Source organism: Dermochelys coriacea, chromosome 9 (assembly GCF_009764565.3).
Source record: "Dermochelys coriacea isolate rDerCor1 chromosome 9, rDerCor1.pri.v4, whole genome shotgun sequence".
Taxonomy (NCBI): domain Eukaryota; kingdom Metazoa; phylum Chordata; order Testudines; family Dermochelyidae; genus Dermochelys; species Dermochelys coriacea.
Window position 1 is genome coordinate 78,508,056 of NC_050076.1, and position 20,511 is coordinate 78,528,566.

At 41.8% G+C, this 20,511-nt stretch overlaps 1 protein-coding gene across 1 annotated transcript in view; it reads right to left on the reverse strand.

Annotated features, from left to right (window-relative positions):
* EDA (ectodysplasin A) overlaps positions 1 to 20,511 on the reverse strand; it is a 196,543-nt gene that overhangs the window by 73,304 nt on the left and 102,728 nt on the right. The window contains exon 2 of the mRNA XM_038415140.2: positions 12,171 to 12,276. Coding sequence (XP_038271068.1) covers positions 12,171 to 12,276 — 106 coding nt within the window. The remainder of the gene's footprint in view (positions 1 to 12,170; positions 12,277 to 20,511) is intronic.

The following is a 20,511-nucleotide window of genomic DNA, read 5'->3' on the forward strand; positions in this document are numbered from 1 at the left end:
TTTGATACCATCTCTCATGACCTTCTCAAAAACAAACTAGGGAAATACAACTATGGAGCTATTATAAGGTGGGTGCCTAACTGGTTGGAAAACCGTTCCCTGAGAGTAGTTATCAGTGGTTCACAGTCAAGCTGGAAGGGCATATCAAGTGGGGTCCTGCAGGAATCAATTCTGGGTCCGGTTCTGTTCAATATGTTCATCAATGATTTAGATAATGGCATTAAGAGTACACTTATAAAGTTTGCGGGCAACACCACGCTGGGAGGGGTTGCAAGTGCCTTAGAGGATAGGATTAAAATTCAAAATGATCTGGACAAACTGGAGAAATGGTCTGAAGTAAATAGGATGAAATTCAATAAGGACAAATGCAAAGTACTCTACTAAGGATGGAACAATCAGACACACACATACAAAATGGGAAATGACTGCCCACGAAGGAGTACTGCAGAAAGGAATCTGGGGGTTATAGTGGATCACAAGCTAAATATGAAACAGTGTAACACTTACAGAAAAAAAGCAATCATTCTGAGATGTATTAGCAGGAGTGTTATAAGCAAGACAGGAGAAATAATCCTTCCGCTCTACTCCATGCAGATTAGGCCTCAACTGGAGTATTGTGTCCTGTTCTGGGTACCACAATTCAGGAAAGATGTGGACAAATTGGAGAAAATCCAGAGAAGAGCGACAAAAATGACTAACAGTCTAGAAAACATGACCTATAATGGAAGATTGAAAAAATTGGGTTTGTTTAGCTTGAAGAAGAGAAGACAGAGAGGGGACATGTTAACAGTTTTCAAGTATGTAAATGGTTGTTACAAGAAGGAGGGAGAAAAATTGTTCTCCTTAACCTCTGAGGACAGGACAAGAAGCAATGTGTTTAAAGTGCAGCAAGGGCGGTTTAGGTTGGACATTAGGAAAAACTTCCCAACTGTCACGGTGGTTAAGCACTGGAATAAATTGCCTCAGGAGCCTGTGAAACCTCCATCTTTGGAGATTTTTAAGAGAAGGATAGACAAACACCTGTTAGGGATGCTCTAGATAATACTTAGTCCTGCCTGAGTGCAGGAGACTGGACTAAATTACTCTCCAGGTCCCTTTCAGTCTTATGATTCTATGATTCAGCTGGAATCACCCACTGAGTCTGTTCCAAATAAAATATACCTGTCAGCATTTTGGGGAGAGAAAATCCTGGGGATTTCATGGTGTTTTAACTTATTTCTTGGAATATGACCACAATGAAACAATTTCCACTGTGAAATTGTGAAACCTTTAGGGGAGGGGGCAATTAATGAGGCCTGAAGGCTAGGAGAGGACAACTAACAATAGATGGGCAGAACAAAATTGCAGGCAGAGTTTGGCTAGTTTAGCAAGCATCAAATCATATAGGGCACATAATTTGAATGCTTTTATCTTTCCTTGAAGATGGTGCCAAAAGGGAGGGATCAATTCTTTGCATACTTTCCAACAGCATCAATGCAAGTTACACACTTACCAAGGTGAGAAGAGAACACCTGTTGGCAGTGCTTTGGTTTGTCCTTTTGGTTAACAGATGAAATTTTACTAATTCAAAGTGAAATTATTGATACAGTTTCATGATAAATTAGTTGGGGAAGCTGATTAAATTATACTTTATTTTCTCCCCATTCCAATTTATTTTCAGTTTTAAACTATTCAGAGTTAGAGCAGAAATATCATCAGTAACAGTTTTTATAAAAAGAAAAGAGACATTTAATCATTGTGGTTTAGAATCAAGGAGAATACAGTCTCTACATTCCAGACTTCTCTACAGCTCTCAACCCTCTCTTCTTCTCCCTCATCTCTGTTGATTCCAGGGTCTCCTCTCTCTCATTCACAGTTGATTCTTTCGATATCCTCTTTCTTTACTGACTTGTGTCCCTTACCCTAGCTTAGCTCCCATTCATTTCCCTCAACTCTTGCTTTAGGGAGGTCAAGATCTTCTGGAGAAAGTCCAGGGAATCTAAAGCCTTTCTCCACTATACATTTCTCTCCTACTTTAAGTACAATAACTCCTCCCTTAACGTTGTAGTTATGTTCCTGAAAAATGCGACTTTAAGTGAAACGCTGTTAAGCGAATCCAATTTCCCCATAAGAATGAATGTAAATGGTGTGGGGGTTAGGTTCCAGGGAAATTTTTTTTTTTTACCATACAGTACAGTACTATAGTTGGGAGGTGCCCCCACCTTACCCCACACAGGCACAGCCCACTGGCACTGGAGACAACGAGGCAGGCAAGGAGGCTGAAGGTGCCGTAGGCTAGGAGAAGCATATTGCGCAGCAGCAGTGGCAGCTTCCCCTACTCTGCAAACACAAGGGGGTGGGAGGGGCTCAACCCTTGGCCCACCCAGTCCACTCCTTTCCCCAAGCCCCCACTCTTAACCCGCCTCTTCTTTTCCCCTCCCCCTTTACTCTGCACACCGAGTCCTCACTCTTCCTCCCCCCCGGCCTCCTGCCCATGGCAATCAGCTGGCTTGAGATGTTCAGGGGGCAGGCGGGAGGGGGGAGGAGTGAGGACTCGGTGTGCAACCTCCCCTCCCACCTGCCTGCAGCAATCAGCTAGTTTGCGGTGTTCGGAGGCAGGGGGAGCCTGCGTGCTGAGTCCTTGCTCCTCCCCCCCGCCCTGAATGCTGCAAGCCAGCTGATTGCCTTGGGCAGGAGGTGGGGGGAGGAGGGAGAAGGTGCTGATCCGCAGTGTCCGCTGGCGGGCGGGAGGTGCTGTGGTGAGGGGGCGTAGAGGAGCTGTGGGGGGCTGCCAGCTGTGGCCAAAGCAGGCAGCCAAACGATGTTATAGCGAATCATTGCACAACTTTAAATGAAGCATGTTCTGTAACTGAGCAGGGACGTAAGATCGAAACAACTTTAAGTGGAGAGTTACTGTAGACTATCTTTCTTGTAAAACAGTCTCTCCTCTAGCTTGTAAGTCTTTAAATCCCATTAACTTCTCAGACTTTTAGGGCTTGTCTACACTGGCACTTTACAGAGCTGCAACTTTGAAAAAACACACCCCTGAGCACCGCAAGTTTCAGCGCTGTAAAGCGCCAGTGTGGACAGTGCACCAGCGCAGGAAGCCACACTCCCAGCACTGGTAGCTATGCCCCTCATGGAGGTGGTTTTTTATAGAAGCCACGTTTTTTTTTTTTTACAGAAGCCACGACAGCGCTTTATCATTGTCAGTATAGACTAGTCTTTACTTTAATACCACCTCCACCTCTTTTCCCCTTCCTATAGAAACTTGCTAATTTTTTTCCATGAGAAAGCTGACATCATCCTTTGAGAACTCTTCAGAGCCAGCAGACCTTGTGTCATAAAAATACAGTGCTATAAAATCCCTCCTGGCCAGAGGCAAAACCCTTTCACCTATAAAGGGTTAAGAAGCTAAGATAACCTCACTGGCACCTGACCAAAATGACCAATGAGGAGACAAGATACTTTCAAATCTGGAGGGGGTGGGAGAACAAAGGGTCTGTCTGTCTATGTGTTGTTTTTGCCAGGAACAGATCAGGAATGCAGTCTCAGAACTTCTGTTACTTAGTAAGTAATCTAGCTAGAAATGCGTTAGATTTTCTTTTGTTTAAGGGCTGGTAAATAAGCTATGCTGAATGGAATGTATATTCCTGTTTTTGTGTCTTTTTCTAACTTAAGGTTTTGCCTAGAGGGATTCTCTATGTTTTGAATCTGATTACCTTGTAAGGTATTTACCATCCTGATTTTACAGAGGCAATTCTTTTATCTTTTCTTTAATTAAAATTCTTCTTTTAAAAACCTGATTGATTTTTCATTGTTCTTAAGACCAAGGGTTTGGGTCTGTGTTCACCTGTACAAATTGGTGAGAAGTTTTTAATCAAGCCTTCCCCAGGAAAGGGGGTGTAGAGCTTGGGGAGATATTTTGGGGGAAGACATCTCCAAGTGGGCTCTTTCCCTGTTCTTTGTTTAACACGCTTGGTCGTGGCAGCATAGGGTTCAAGAACAAGGCAAAGTTTGTACCTTGGGGAAGTTTTTAACCTAAGCTGGTAAAAATAAGCTTAGGGGGACTTTCATGCAGGTCCCCCCATCTGTACCCTAGCGTTCAGAGTGGGGAAGGAACCTTGACACCTTGAGTCTCAGTTTTGGTAGATAGAGATCATAATTACCTAAATAGATTAAAACAGTACTTGCACTGTGAATTATTTACACTGAAAATGGAGGAGGGGAGGCGGGCTGAAGTTACAGTTTTAAGCTTCCCAGCATTAATTGCTTGTATTTTAAAGAAGCTTGAGATGTCTTGGCATGATAAGGTGCTATGCAAATTGAAAACAACAACAACAACAACAACAAGTCGTCCTTGTGGCACCTTAGAGACCAACAAATTTATTTGGGCATAAGCTTTCATGGGCTAAAACCCATATGATGAAGTGGGTTTTAGCCTACAAAAGTTTATGCCCAAATAAATTTGTTAGTCTCTAAGGTGCCACAAGGATTCCCTGTTGTTTTTTCTGATACAGACTAACATGGCTACCACTCTGAAACCTATGCAAATTGAGTAAACTATGTTTTACTTAAGAATTTTGGCATTTCACTTAGAAGAGCTAAAAAAGGTTAAATTATATGACCTCAAGTATGAAGTTTAATGCTGGCAATATGCAATTTATAATTTTAAAGAATTTTGTTTAATGTTTAAAATGTACTTAGAGTATCTGAAACTAGAGACCAGAATGAAATTGCTATATTAAGAAGGACCAACCTTTTGGTATGTATATCTATGGGAGAAGACTCAAACAACTGGTGTCAAGAGGGACTGATATCAGTCTCTATTTCCCCTGCATGCATTGCTCTTGGACCCCATCACTACTATCCAAGCACCTAATAAATAGAAGTAAATTTATTTTCACAACACTGCATTTTAGAGACTGTGAATAGAGGTACACATTGTCATGGTGACAGGATTAGCTGCACCTCTATCCTGTTCCTGGTCTGAGTGCTCCCCAGGTGTTAGACAGTCTTTGTGCTTTACTTCTCCTGTCTGTGTGTGTGTGAATATAAATATTTATCAGCATTGATATAGATCAATCACACCATTTTCCCACACTTATACCAGGATCTTTTCCTGGGCTACAGTAACCTACATATCAACCGTGTTTACCAAGCAGGTGGCAACTGGGATCAGTGCCTGCAGTGCATCTCTTTGGGAGTCTGTGACCAGCGGTGAAGATAGTGACCGGACAGTCTTTTTAAAAGTGAAGTACTATTCATTGTTAAACAACAGGAACAAAGCATTTAGAGAAAAAGAATTTTAAAACAGTCTACATGTATCTTACCTAGAGGCTTATCATCCCATAATGGTAATCTAGGCAAGGCCTAGCTTCTTCAGACACCCCCAGCTCTCCCTGAAAAAGCACAAGAACAAATCCGCACAGACATACCCTTGGAACCCCAACCAGGGATATTCTATCTGCTACCCAAGATCCATAAACCTGGAAATCCTGGATGCTCCATCATCTCAGGCATTGGCACCCTGACAGCATGATTGTCTGGCTATGTAGACTCCCTCCTCAGGCCCTACGCTACCAACACTCCCAGCTATCTTCGAGATACCACTGACTTCCTGAGGAAACCACAATCCATCAGTGACCTTCCTGAAAACACCATCCTAGCCACTATGAATGTAGAAGCCCCTACACCAACATTCCTCACGAAGATGGACTACAAGCCATCAGGAACAGTATCCCCGATAATGTCACGGAAAACCTGGTGGCTGAACTTTGTGACTTTGTCCTCACCCATAACTATTTCACACTTGGGAACAATGTATACCTTCAAATCAGAGGCACTGCTGTGGGTACCTGGATGGCCCCACAGTATGCCAACATTTTTATGGCTGACTTAGAACAACGCTTCCTCAGCTCTTGTCCCCTAATGCCCCTACTTTACTTGCACTACGTTGATGCCATCTTCATCATCTGGACCCATGGAAAAAAAGCCCTTGAGGAATTCCACCATGATTTCAACAATTTCCATCCCACCATCAACCTCAGCCTGGACCAGTCCACTCAAGAGAGCCACTTCCTGGACACTACAGTGCTAATAAGCGATGGACACATAAACACCACCCTATACCGGAAATCTACTGACCGCTATGCCTACCTACATGCCTCCAGCTTTCATCCAGACCACACCACACGATCCATTGTCTACAGCCAAGCTCTACGATACATCCGCATTTGCTCCAAGCCCTCAGGCAGAGATAAACAGCTACAAGATCTCTATCAAGCGTTCTTACAACTACAATACCCACCTGATGAAGTGAAGAAACAGATTGACAGAGGCAGAAGAGTACCCAGAAGTTACCTACTATAGGACAGGCCCAACAAAGAAAATAACAGAACGCCACTAGCCATCACCTTCAGCCCCCAACTAAAACCTCTCCAATGCATCATCAAGGATCTAAAACCTATCCTGAAGGACAACCCATCACTCTCACAGATCTGGGGAGACAGGCCAGTCCTTGCTTACAGACAGCCCCCCAGTTTGAAGCAAATACTCACCAGCAACCACACACCATACAACAGAACCACTAACCCAGGAACCTATCCTTGCAACAAAGCCCGTTGCCAACCGTGTCCACATATCTATTCAGGGTACACCATCATAGGGCCTAATCACATCAGCCACACTATCAGAGGCTAGTTCACCTGCACATCTACCAATGTGATATATGCCATCATGTGCCAGCAATGCCCCTCTGCCATGTACATTGGCCAAACTGGACAGTCTCTACGTAAAAGAATAAATGGACACAAATCAGACGTCAAGAATTATAACATTCAAAAACCAGTCGGAGAACACTTCAATCTCTCTGGTCACTCAACTACAGACCTAAAAGTGGCAATTCTTCAACAAAAAAGCTTCAAAAACAGACTCCAACGAGAGACTGCTGAATTGGAATTAATTTGCAAACTGGATACAATTAACTTAGGCTTGAATAAAAACTGGGAGCGAATGGGTCATTACACAAAGTAAAACTATTTCCCCATGTTTATTCCCCCCCCACACACTGTTCCTCAGATGTTCTTGTCAAGTGCTGGAAATGGCCCAACTTGATTATCACTACAAAAGGGTCCCCTACCCACCCCCGCGCTCTCCTGCTGGTAATAGTTCGCCTTACCTGATCACTCTCTTTACAGTGTATATGGTAACACCCATTGTTTCATGTTCTCTGTGTATATAAATCTCCCCACTGTATTTACCACTGAATGCATCCGATGAAGTGAGCTGTAGCTCACGAAAGCTTATGCTCTAATAAATTTGTTAGTCTCTAAGGTGCCACAAGTACTCCTTTTCTTTTTGCGAATACAGACTAACACGGCTGCTACTCTGAAACCTGTAACAGTAAGGTTTCCCCAAAAAGCTTGTAAAAACTACCCCTTGGAGGGTGGAGATGCAGGAGAGAGAGTAGCTTTTTTCGAACAGTTTGGTAGGCTCAGCAGGAGACTAGGCTCCCCTGTTTGTCCCCATAACAACCCTTAAGTGTTTATCACAGGGTCGCTTATCTTGAGCCATTGTTTTCTCCCTGCATGTTTCCTTACAGTGAGTTATTAAACCAAAGAAATACGGTATTTTTTTAAACAATCTTATTAATTGTAATTAGGACAGTGATGCAGTGTTTAGATTCTTGGGAAACTCTAGAACATATGTTTTTAGTTTCAAGTTTTTTTGTGTGGTTCCAGCAGAGATTATTATCTCTTAAGCCTAGCCAGCTAGACAATTTTTAAAAGGTTTAACATAAAATGTTGCAGAACTGCAACATTGAGTACCATACATAGGGGGCCAATTCAGAAAAGCAAACCTATCAAGAAAGGACTTAAGCATTATACCTAAGAGCCTTCCTGAATCAGGGCCATACATAACAGGATGTACAGCGATAAAAGTACTAGAATAAATTCTATGCAAAAATTAGTCAGAAGATTATGATTAGCCATAGCAAACTAACCACTTTCTGTCTTTTTGGTCATGGAAAAGTGGAGATTTTTTTCATTAGTTAGATTCATGCTATCTACCGATATAAAATGACTTACTCTTGGATACTGACGAAAGCCTTAATCCTCAGGTGAGCCACAGTTCTGGTAGGTGAACTAAGGAAGAGAGGTGGGGTCAAAGCTGGCATTTCTACACCCCCACCATCCTGGAAGTTATTGAGGCTAGGCTGTAGCAATTGCCAAGCTGTAGTTAGGTTATTATTACTAATAATAATTTATATAGCACTATGCTTTGCATAGAGTTTGAAAAAGATTATAAAAAACACAACCCCTACTCCGAAGAGTTTACAGTTGTAATCAGACCAATTCAAAACGTGAAGATAGACAAACTAAAGGGGTAGGGAAAGAAGAAACAAGTGTTACAACAAAGAATGTGAATCACTACATAATGAGTGAATTATATATATAGATAGATTCTCATATTTTGAAATAAAGACTGAGGAAGGGAAAGAAGAACAGGCAAGTGAAGTTGACTGATGCACAGGATGTATGATGTTATTCCAGGGTTAGGGAGCAGTTTGAAGAATGTTTCTTCTAATTACTCATCTCTATGTAACCAAGTTAGCGAATCCTACTAACCTTTCACATATCTATGCAGAAACACAAGACAAACTATATTATACTATGTGAAAGATGCCCACAATCAATCAGGTGATGGAGTAAGAGATAACTGCCCAGATCTTCCAAAAATGCACCAATGTAAACATGATTGTGCAATATGGGAGGTATACAGGGGGGAAAATGCTTTAGCATGGATGTCCTTAACTATATTATCTGTAATGATGTCAGATGAATGAGACAAATTTTGATCACATTCAACCTGTTTCTACTATTGTGCAAAGTAGTGTTTCTACTATAGCAGGGATCGGCAACCTTTGACACGTGGCCTGTCAGGGTAAGCCCCAACAGGCTGGGACAATTTGTTTACCTGCCGCGTCCACAGGTTTGGCCGATTGCAGCTCCCACTGGCCGTGGTTCACTGTCCCAGGCCAATGGGGGCTGCAGGAAGCGGCGGCGAGCACATCCCTTGGCACTTGCCTGCAGCCCTCATTGACCTGGAGCAGTGACCGCAACCAGTGGGAGCTGTGATCAGCCGAACCTGTGGACACTGCAGGTAAACAAACCGCCCCGGCCCGCCAGGAGGCTTACCCTGGAGGGCTGCGTGCCGAAGGTTGCTGATCCCTGTGCTATAGAGTCAAAAGACACAATTAAAAAACCCAAGGGTCTCCACTCCTGTGGTTTGAGACCCAAATTTTGATTTCTTTATTTTTTTAGCAGGCTAGTGAGTTGATAAACACTTAAATTTCTGGTGCTGTTTTTTTATTTTCTTGGCTCAGGTTTTTAAGAAGTGGTTATTTACCTGGCTCTTGGCCATGGTGGACTTAAACTCCTCTCTGAGTTTGTGGGCAATTAGTCTGTAAATTCTGAAGTGAATCCCTGTTAGTATAATCATATTTGGAGAGAACCACTTGGTAATTTGCAATTCTCATTTATAAGCTCACCATAGAGTTGCTTTTTCTGCCTACCGGATTCCTTGTCCCTGTGTGTGGATATCTGTTGTTCCTGCCTATACCTCTCATTTGCAGCCATCACTACTAATGATCTTGGCACCAGGTGAAAGAAGAATTTTTCAAAACCCTGTGCTGGAACTTGGTAACTTTGGTTACCCTTTTTAAATGTGGGTTGTATGGAGGCTACAGCCTGCCATAACAATCTAGTGAGATTTAAGAGGTCTTCATTGATAGGCAGTGCCACTCAATCAGGGACTGCAGTACACAAGATGTTTAGTAGACTGTGAGGGTTCTCCTGGACAACTTCTACAGGAGCTCCAGAGCAGAGGCCGCTCTCCTCATGAGCTCCTGTAATGATTTACAGTCGTTAGGCATAGATGGTATAGGCTCAAGAGAAATAGCTTCATCTGGTGAACAGGATGATATAAGGAATGGGATCCATTGAGGTTCATTTTTAAGTTCCTCTTCTGCCTGTGCCTTAGAGATAAGAACTTGAGGAGGTGGTGGTTTGGTGGAAGTGACTTTTTCAGTAAGTTGAGGCTCAGGAGATTGAGGTCTTGATTGCACTGTTGAAGTGGATCTTCTAGCATGAGGAATAACCACAATGTGCCCAGTAAGGCCAACACACAGGTCCTCAAGGGTTAATATTCCTAGAGAGGGATCTGTTACTAGTATAAGATTCCACTCTGGAATGACGAGCTGTCAAGGAAGGAAAAAGTCTGTAACCCAGTAATGATGCCATGGGAACGGCTTCCCTGCTGCTCCCTAACTCTGAAGATCAGAAGGAATATTCTTCAGGCAGGACAGCTGAAGTGCCAATGGGTGTGGATCATGGGCTAAGATAGAATGTCTTCACCAGCACTGTGGGTAAACTTTGTACGTAGTAGGTATTAGTACTCCTGACTGATGCAAACTCAGCTGAGATGAGTAGAGAGTCCAGGATGGATGAAATCATGAGATCTCTAGCTAATATATATGATTGTGGTGTAGCCAGTACCAATAGAGTCAGTAATGGGAAGGACTGTACTGAATGAGAGATGGAAAGCAATTGCTGATACCGAGCTACTGAGAGAGTAATCAGCATTGACCTAGTTGGTATTAAAATCGTTGGTACTGGGGTTATCTGTACTGGAAGAAATTGAACCACTGCAGTAGAAGATAGCAGTACTAGGTCCTTTGATGAAGTCTGCTCAGTGCCAGATTCAGGTAAGTTCTCAGTTTGTACTCAGGCCTCATGTTAATGGGCTGAATGGCTGATCAAGAAGTCTCTCCTGGACTTTGAGCAACACTTTTTTCCCCTTGAGGTATAAGATGACTTAAGGGCTTTAGATGATGACTTTAGAGACTGACTGATGCGTCTTCTCTCTAGTGGACTTCTGGGGATTTCTCCCTCTTTCACAGGATGAGGGCTTCAGAATCAGAATAGCTACTGAAGGTACAAAGGCTTATGAAGCACTCCTCAATGAAACATAATCTGGGTGCTTAGTATTCTGGGGGTGACCCAGATTAAAGGTTGGATGTGTGAAGTTTTTCATGAAGTATATTCTCAGTTAGCTCTATCTAGATTTCTTTGTTCATCTAGAGAAGGATTTACATACAGTGCATCTCTCTGAAATGTGGCCTTCTTCTAAAGAAAAAGCACCTCGTGTGCCCATTGTTTACAGGTATGGCTGCTTGACAGGACAGACAATTTTTAAAACCCAGGGATTTTCTCACTGGCATCCTAAACAAAGGAAGAATAACCATAGCATTTGAATACCAACCCAGAAAAAAAGGGAGAGAATTCTCTCAAAAACAGAGAGAGAAAAAGGAACACTATCAAAAAACCTATCACTATCTAACTACTGAATAATTATTATGTAAACTAAGTTTATAAAAGAGTTTTGATAAGTGCTGAATAACAGTAAGCTATGAGGCATCAAGCTGTGAACTGACAAGGAACTGAGAGGGAGTTGGGCGGCCTCATCTCTTTCTGACCCTGGTTGGGAGCAGGAAGACACTCAGGATGTATGTGTCGCCCCAATTTCTGACCAAAAGCATCTGGCTCAAGTGCCTGGCTGCACGCACACCTGCAGTACAATATATATGTGCACAAACACTCAAAGAACATTAAGTATTTAGGGGTTAAGTGGTGTGGAGCTTGGACCAATCTATTCTACAACCACACTCAGTGTCCCAGTTACAACACATCTCCACTCTGTAGTGTAGCGCTGTTCGCAGCTGTTTAGCCTGCACAACAACCTATTGAACATGGATTTTAAGGACATAGGGAGTAATGGCAGTATATGAACAAATCATATCAGTAAGCAAGCCAAAGGCCTTACTGTTAGACAAGATGAATCCCCTTATTGAGTCAATGGTGATTATAAAAAATAATGATAGTTGGGGCAAATAACAATTGGTTAGGATATTAATTTTAATATCATTGACTAGACAGTGTAGTGTGGAAACAGGAATTTATGGAACTAATGATCTGGATGCCAAGTAAGTTCAGGGAGGCACTACGAGACAGGAGCTCCCTTGTTAACTTACACAATCCACTATATATTCACTATCTGAACAAACTGCTTGTCCCTCACTTGTCTGTGAAAATCAGAAATGTAACCATAAGAAATAAAGACAAACTTACCATCAGGTCCTTCACTACTTTTACTCCTTTTATTTCGGCGTACATGCCTAGTTTCTTCTTCAAGATGCGATTTTTCTTCAGGGAGGAAGAAATTCAGCAAGGCCAGCTGGAACAGTAAGAACATCCAGTTAAGGTTTCTTTACCAACAAATTACCACTACCAAACTGACTGACCTCCATCTCTTTAGCAGAGATTTGAGTCTTGATAACAATAACTTCTTAATTCCATGAAGAATAGTTTCTCTAAAATTGATTAGCAGAACAGCATAAAATGCTAGCCTGCTATCTGAATTTCTGATGCATATAAGCAGTATAATGATCTCAGGATCTCAGTTTTCTTGGTCAGTCATACGTCAGACTGATAGAGTACATGACTTTCCTATGTAAAGAGTACTCCTATATGCCTGTGATGAGAGAACAGGTATTAGGAAAGAGGAGTCATTATTTTAGTGCTAGTTCTGTCAAATGAATCAGCATTACGCTGGCCAAAGTCACTTTATTTCCCTATTTGTAAACGACAGATAACATATTTCTATATTGCAAAGGTGAGATTAATTAGCCCATGTTTGCACAGAGCTTTGAAGATTTTAAATGCTGAAGTATATAAATTTATTACATGGGGAATGGTAGTGACCACAATATTTAGGTTGTCTAGCACTTTCCATTATAAAAAAAAAGTTTCCTTTAAAATTTTTTTTAAGAGCTCTAATAGTTACATGGTTTGCAACAGTTCTTTGAATTTTGGAAACAGGAGAATTCTGGAGCTAGGTGCCTTTTGCTCTCTCCATGAAAATCCATTCAGACTGAGCTGAGCTATTAGGTGCTGAAAATCTCCATTTTCTGTCTGTGCTTTCCCAATAGCACTTGATACAGACTGACTGCTAAAATAGCATAATATATTATCAGCATTGCGCATAGACTGCCCCCAAATCTCTCCTCAGCATATTACATGTAGCTGATCCTCCAGACAGGACACAAGCAAAGTGATGCTTCATCTTCTCCTCCCTAGTACTTTCCTCCATCAAAAAATCCTTTGATCTAGAGGAAAGTGCAATATGCTGGGAACCAGGATTCTTACATTCACCTCTCCTATTGTCTGATATTAGTTTATGTGCCTTTTACATCTCTTATTACTGAGGAAGACCTTATATCTTACTGAGAGGTCAAAAGAGTAGGCCACTTAGTCACACTACTTTCTGGAAACTCCTCTAAATGTTAGTATTTTTCTATATGATCTGTAAAATGAGGAAACTCAGGCTTATCTATGTTCATAAGAAGGTAACATAACATGTGAAAATGTTGCTTTAAATGACATGTCCAGAATAGGGTTGCCAACTTTCTACTTGCACAAAACCGAACGTCCTTGCCCCCTTCCCCTCCCCTCCTCAGAAGCCCCACTCCTTCTCTGAGGCCCTGCCCCCACTCACTCAACACCCCCCCCCGGTTGCTTGCTCTCCCCACCCTCACTCACTCGTTCATTTTCACCGGGCTGGCTCAAGGGGTTGGGGTGCGGGAGCTCCATCTGGGGGTACAGGATCTGGATGGGTTTGGGGATGAGGGGTTTGGGGTGCAGAAGGGTGCTCTGGGCTGGGACTGAGGGTTTGGAGGGTGGGAGGGGGATCAGGGTGGGGTAGGGGTGTGGGCTTTTGTGTGGGGCCTGGGCAAGGGGTTGGGGTGCGGGGGCGTGAGGGCTCTGGCTTAGGGTATAGGCTCTGGGATGGGGAAGAGGGGTTGGGGTGCAGGAAGGTGCTCTGAGCTGGGACTGAGGGGTTCAGAGGGAAGGAGGGGATCAGGGCTGGGGCAGGGGGTCGGGGTGCAGGAGAGAGACAGGGGTGTAGGCTCTGGACAGTGCTTATCTCAAGCAGCTCCGGAAGCAGCGGCATGTCCCCCCTCCAGCTCGTACACAGAGGTGTGGCCAGGCGACTCTACATACTGCCCTGACATTCCTGGCCAATGGGAGCTGTGGGGGTGGTGCTTGGGGCAGGGCCACTGGGCAGAGCCTCCTGGCTGTCCCTATGTGTCGGAGCTGGAGAGGGGACATGCTGCTGCTTCTGGGACCCACATGGAGCACCCCCCTGCCTTAATCCCCTGCGCCGCTGTCCGGACTTTTAATGCTCCGGTCAGTGGTTATGACTGGAGCCACCAGGGTTCCTTTTTGACTGGGCATTTCGGTTGAAAACCGGACACCTGGCAACCCTAGTCCAGAATCACACAGGAAGTTGTATGTGGTAAAAAACACACTGATAGAACCTAGTTTCCTGGGTGACATTCAATTACCTTAACCATAAGACCATCCTTTCTCTTTCTGCAGTCTGTGCCTCTTTCACTACATGACCTTCAACTTATGAAACAAATGTGGTAGGAGTCCTATAGACAATAGCCTCATTCACTATACAACTTGTGATACATTCCTAACCACCATCCATCCTATTCACTGAATGACGCAAAATGTAGAATGCTGAAAAATAGTATGTGATCATGTTTCACTTAGCAGGGTGGTGAAGCACCTAGGGAGGTGGTGGAATCTCCATCCTTAGAGGTTTTTAAGGCCCGGTTTGACAAAGCCCTGGCTGGGATGATTTAGTTGGTGTTGGTCCTGCTTTGAGCAGGGGGTTGGACTAGATGACCTCTAGTGGTCTCTTCCAACCCTAATATTTTATGAGTCTATGAATTCTATGATTCTATGTAACTAAAGACTATATCATAATATATGCACATAATCAATATGTACATAGAAATACAAGCCACAGAATAAAAATGTAAACTCTTCAAACAGGGATTAATCCTAGCAATATATATATATTATTGGCACACTACACTCAGTGGTATCCAATGTACATATTGCTAACTTAAAATTGATCTGCGCTTGTTCTATAGACTAAAATGTGAAATTTCAATATTTGCAATTAAAATGTGAAAATTTAGAATAAAAAGCAATGTCTCTCAACTCTAAGGCAAAAACAAGCTCCCTATTCATAGTATGATATCTGCCCTTTATGTCATTAGAAGGTTCAAGAGAATGCCATGTCAAATGTCAAGACACAAATCAATCATCACAAAAGGGGGTTTGAAATCCATACAGACTTTTGCATCCATTACTTGGACCTCATTTTCAAACAAACAAATTTAAGTTCCCTTTTGCATTAGAATATTATTCTCATCTATTTCAAGCCATCTGTAAATGTTAAAAAAAACCCTAAATTTTCCACACTAATTCTTTACACCATAGAACTTTCTGATTTTCTACAATAAGATTAGGTAGCAACACATGGAGATTTTGGAGATCCTAGCTGGAAATAATTAAATGAAACTAAAGATGACTGATGCAGTCATTTCTAATTATTCTCTGAATAATTGTTACTCACTTGCTAATTTATTAAGCTCCTTCATAGGCCCTTGACTTATGCATTGTTAGGGCTGCAGATTTGTCATAGCATTTTTTTAAAAATTAAAAAATCATGGTACAATCATGGTAAATGTAGTAAAAGTCATGGATTTAGTGATTGCTCTGTGATATTTGATTAAAAAAAGACCATCTGCAGCAGCACCCTACATGCTAGCACTGCAACCCTCATCTATTCTGGTGAGACAAGGAGGTCCCGAGGCAGGAGGGCCTGAAGAGTGAGCCTCCTCTGGCTCACCCCAGGCACGGGCAGTGGTTGCTTGTGTGTCCTGCAGGTGTGGGCCCAGCGACCTGCTCCAGACATTGCAAACTGGCATTTGGGTCGCAGTGCCATTCGCTCAGGTTTGGCTCTGCTGCCCCTCCATCATGACAGGAGGAAGGAAGCAGGAAGTAGAGCCAGATCTGAGAGAGGAGTGCTGTGACCCTGTGTGCCCTGTCACAACGCACAGAGCCGGGCCCAGCCCTGCAGACATAGGAGCTGTTGCTGCAGGGTGAACTTCCTCTCCAACTCTTCTCTCCAAACGGGGTCTCCTCTTTGCATTGGGCTGGCAACCCACCTAGAGCCTTCCTGCAGGAAGTCACAGACAGAGAAATCATGCATCTGACTTTCTCTGCTCTGTGACAAGCCTGCAATCTTGTCAAGAGGCATCTCTCTCTCTCTACCGTAAGTCTCATTGGGCATTAGCATTCAGACATCTTTACGGGCCTTTAAATCCAATTACATCCAATATAACATGAATAATACCTTATACCTGGAGGAGGAAGATCTTTATAATCTGATGCAGACTAGCCCAGAGACAAAGTTTTATGTAGTAACCAACAGTTCATGTAAAATAATTTTCACATTAAAAATGCAATAATTAGTAGTTACTAAACAATTATTTTTCACAATGCAAAGTTAACCTCCTCATCCTGAGCAATGTAGTGTCACTTGCATTCAGAAGCTCCATTTCAGTCATTCTAGTTATTCCAAGAAAAGAAGAAGATATATCCGTAATCTGGTAGCATTTCCTCCAAGCATCTCCTCCTCATAAAATATTGATCTTCAAGAAATACAGATGATTTAGGAACCAAACGTTTAAATAATCCTTTGATTTGTCATCCAATCATCTCATTCACTCAGTGGATGGAAACGGACTTGGTATTTTATGTAGGTATAAAACAAACACATTTTATCTGTAACTTGGGAAGAGTATTGAGAAACAAATGGCACAGGACTGAAACACAGAACTGTTGTGTTACTGACCTGCACAGGAAAAGACATTAGGTTAAGAGGTTAAATTAGATATAAGGGAAGGATAAATTCCTTCCAGGAATTATTAGGTGAAATTCTATGGCCTGTGTTATGCAGGAGGTTAGACAAAATGACCAAAATGGCCCCTCCTGGCTTTAATATTTATGAATCTCAGAGAACTCTAATAGATTAACATAAAATCTGCAGAGTGACTTCCATCTGAGATCAGCTCAGCACACCTCCTACTGGCTCAGCCCCTGTAAGTGAAACCCAACTAAAATCAACTCAGCACAGGCCACCCATACTGAGAGCATGTCCAACAACAGGAGGGGGTAAGAACTCCACTACTTGGTTAAAATTGTGGAAGTGCCTAGTTATCAACTGGAAGATACAGATAAAACATAGGAAAAATTAAACTGATATCTATGCTTTCGTCCAAAATCTTCAAGATTAATAAAGTACGGTTTGTCTCTTTATAACATGAACTCCCACATATATTTTCACAGCTGACAAGGTAAGAGTATCTGATACAGAAGATAGCTCATATTGAAGTGGGGTCTGTAATTGCTGTATGATAAAATAGGATAAAGACCTATTTGGCACCCATGACTGTCTTTCTAACAGCCAGGATTACAATTTATTGTGCATGGGCTATAAACTCATTACACAGGTGTTGAAGCCAGTATAAGATTTCAAAAAGACTAAGACACTTCACTACGCAGGAATGTGTGATCCCCCTAGGGAGGTCACTCCACCCCAGATTTTACTTATTATCCCCCACACCTGCCTCAAACTGTATTACCTCAATTAGCATATATGGGGAAAAAACATTGCTCTCTAATAGAAGACCAAGCACTAGGACAGGGAAAGATATCAGAAAACCCTGGATTAGAGCAAAGGGACTTGTGATCCCAGGTGCAATTTAAATGATTCCGGTCAACTTTTACCTGTTCATAGAGAAAAGCTCAAATCTAGTCTTCACAATTCCTGATATTTTATTTTGCTTCTACAAATATTAAATGGATCTTTATTGCAGTGACATGTTATAGAAGAAAACAAAATTAGCATCCCTGATAAAAGCAATTGGAAGTTGGGAGTAGAGGGCTTTGTTTTTCTTTAAAAAAAATAAGACACAATTCTTATAAGAAAATTACTTCTAAAAAACTTAGCTCAAAATGAATGACACATAAAAGCAGCTACATGTCCATCTAACACAGCTCATTTACCCTCATAACACAACAAAGACTTTTCCTTTCTAAACAGCATATGACTATCCTGTTTAACTGTTAAGGTATCAGAGGTCAAGAATTTAATAGGATTCAAAAAAGGATTAGATATTTAATGTGGATATTAGAAAATCCACAGTTATGATTACAGGGGGAGCAATTTAAATCAAGGTGATTAAATTAACCTGATTTAAAATATAATTATTTAAATCAGGTTTTGTAAAACTAATTTGAAAGTTTGTGCTACTGTAATTTAAGATTAAAATTTATTATAAACTAAATTATAAATGCTAAATGCTGTTTGTATTGCTACTAATAGTTGGGTATCCTTTTGAGTTTTATAAAACTGCTATAGGAAATAAACCAACGCACTGAAAATTAAAACCCTTATCTGCAAACAAGCAAGGATACAGCTTACACAATTATGTAATTTTACTCAAGAAGAATCCCATTGACTTCAATTGGACTACTCCTGTGCTTAAAATTAAGCCTGTACATAACTGTTTGTTGCACTGGGGCTAAAACTGTACTTTCATTAAAAGCATTCCTCTTAGTGGCATAGAATCTTTGTTATTTCAAAACAAAGTTGTTTCAGTGTTAACAATGAAAAGTTTAGACTTTCCATACATTATCAAAGCTTTCATGAACTTTTTCATGAGCTGTTACGCTTTGGTAAATGAAATATTTCATTTACTTCTTCCCACTGCTACCATTTTTTCCTTCTAGACAGGCAAAAAGATTTATTTTAGGGAAAAATACACTTTCCCTTCAACATTAAATATTTTCATTAATGATCACAGATGCACATTTCACCAGAAGAAGCTGAAATAAAAGACTGCTAATAAGAACAGACTGTAATTTTATCATATGATCACAGCTGCTATTGAACATAGACTTGTTCTAAAACCAGATTAATAAAAATAGTTTTCCTGCAGAAATAATGATACAAGAATAGGCTCTGTAGTATCTCCTACTACCCTAAGAGCTTAGCTCATACAATAGCCATATTCTATGGGGGTAAAAGGCATGACCGGATGAGTCAGACATATTAATGACCAATCCAATAACTCTTACTTGCACAAAAATAGTCCCATTTAAACTAGTGAGACTATTGCATGAGTAATGACTACTCATAGGGAGGTTAGAATGAAGTCAGTGCCTGGACAAAGTGAGTGTGTGTCAGTTCTACTCCACTAACTATTTTGCTCAGGGGGCATACTGGATGAAGGGAAGGGAAGCGCAGGCAAGGAGTGTGGCTAGCGTGTAATGTACTCTCGCAGTTCCCAGCTGGCATATGGCACTTTGGGAACCATAGCTAGCTGGTAAAGTTTAGAGCAGCCTGCAGGCTGTTCTATCCTGCACATGGGGTAGACAGAGGCAGAGAATCAAGGAACAGTAACCAACTCCCAGACAGTTTTGCAGCAGAATTAGTGTAGTGGGTGGAGAAATTATTGTGGGGAATCTAAAGTCAAAAGGATGGTTAATGTTTAGTTCTGAACACGGTGGGAGTATTAGTCAGTCAGTCAATCTCTCTTCAGCTCCTGTTAAAAGTTCTGTCTGATGCACTCACAAGACTTCCTCTATTGGTTAACAGGTTCGTTATTCCAATGGAACACAGCAAGAGGGAAAAGTTATAAACTGAGAGATAATCTGCCATGTCTACACTTGGAGCTGGGGGTGTGATTCCAGTTCAAATAGACATACTTCTGCTAGCTCTCACAGAGCTTGCACGCTCAAAACAGTAGCATCGCTGCAGTAGCATTGGCGGTGAAGAGCAGCATAGGCTAGCCACCGTTTGCTGATACCTGTGCTCCCAGAACCACATTAATACTTTTAGTGCACTAGCTCAATGGGACACAGCCTTAGACAGCTAGGTCCAATCCCATGAATGGCTTTGCATATCAGGATAGAGACCTTGAACTAGACATGGTATTCAAAAGTACATTTGGTCACAACATAGCTGGACTGGTTTGAACTGATCTGAAAAGTGAATAATGCCTTTTCCATTCACAGCCCCTGAGACGTGATTAATGCATCAACACATAGCTCTTGAGCTCTATAACTTTTGGTGTCAAATGTACAGCTGCAAATATGAAACAGCCTTAACAGTGAGGTTGATCATTATGCCTCTAGCTAAACTTCTCTAGTCTTCTGAAAAAAGAAAAGGAGTACTTGTGGCACCTTAGAGACTAACAAATTTATTAGAGCATAAGCTTTCGTGAGCTACAGCTCACTTCATCGGTGAGCTGTAGCTCACGAAAGCTTATGCTCTAATAAATTTGTTAGTCTCTAAGGTGCCACAAGTACTCCTTTTCTTTTTGCGAATACAGACTAACACGGCTGCTACTCTGAAATCTAGTCTTCTGCCATTTTACTTCTCTCCACAACAAAAGATATAATATTCATCACTATACTCTAGCAAAATTAACAGATGCTCATCTCCCAACAGCTATATTGACAGCTACAATACTTGTATTGC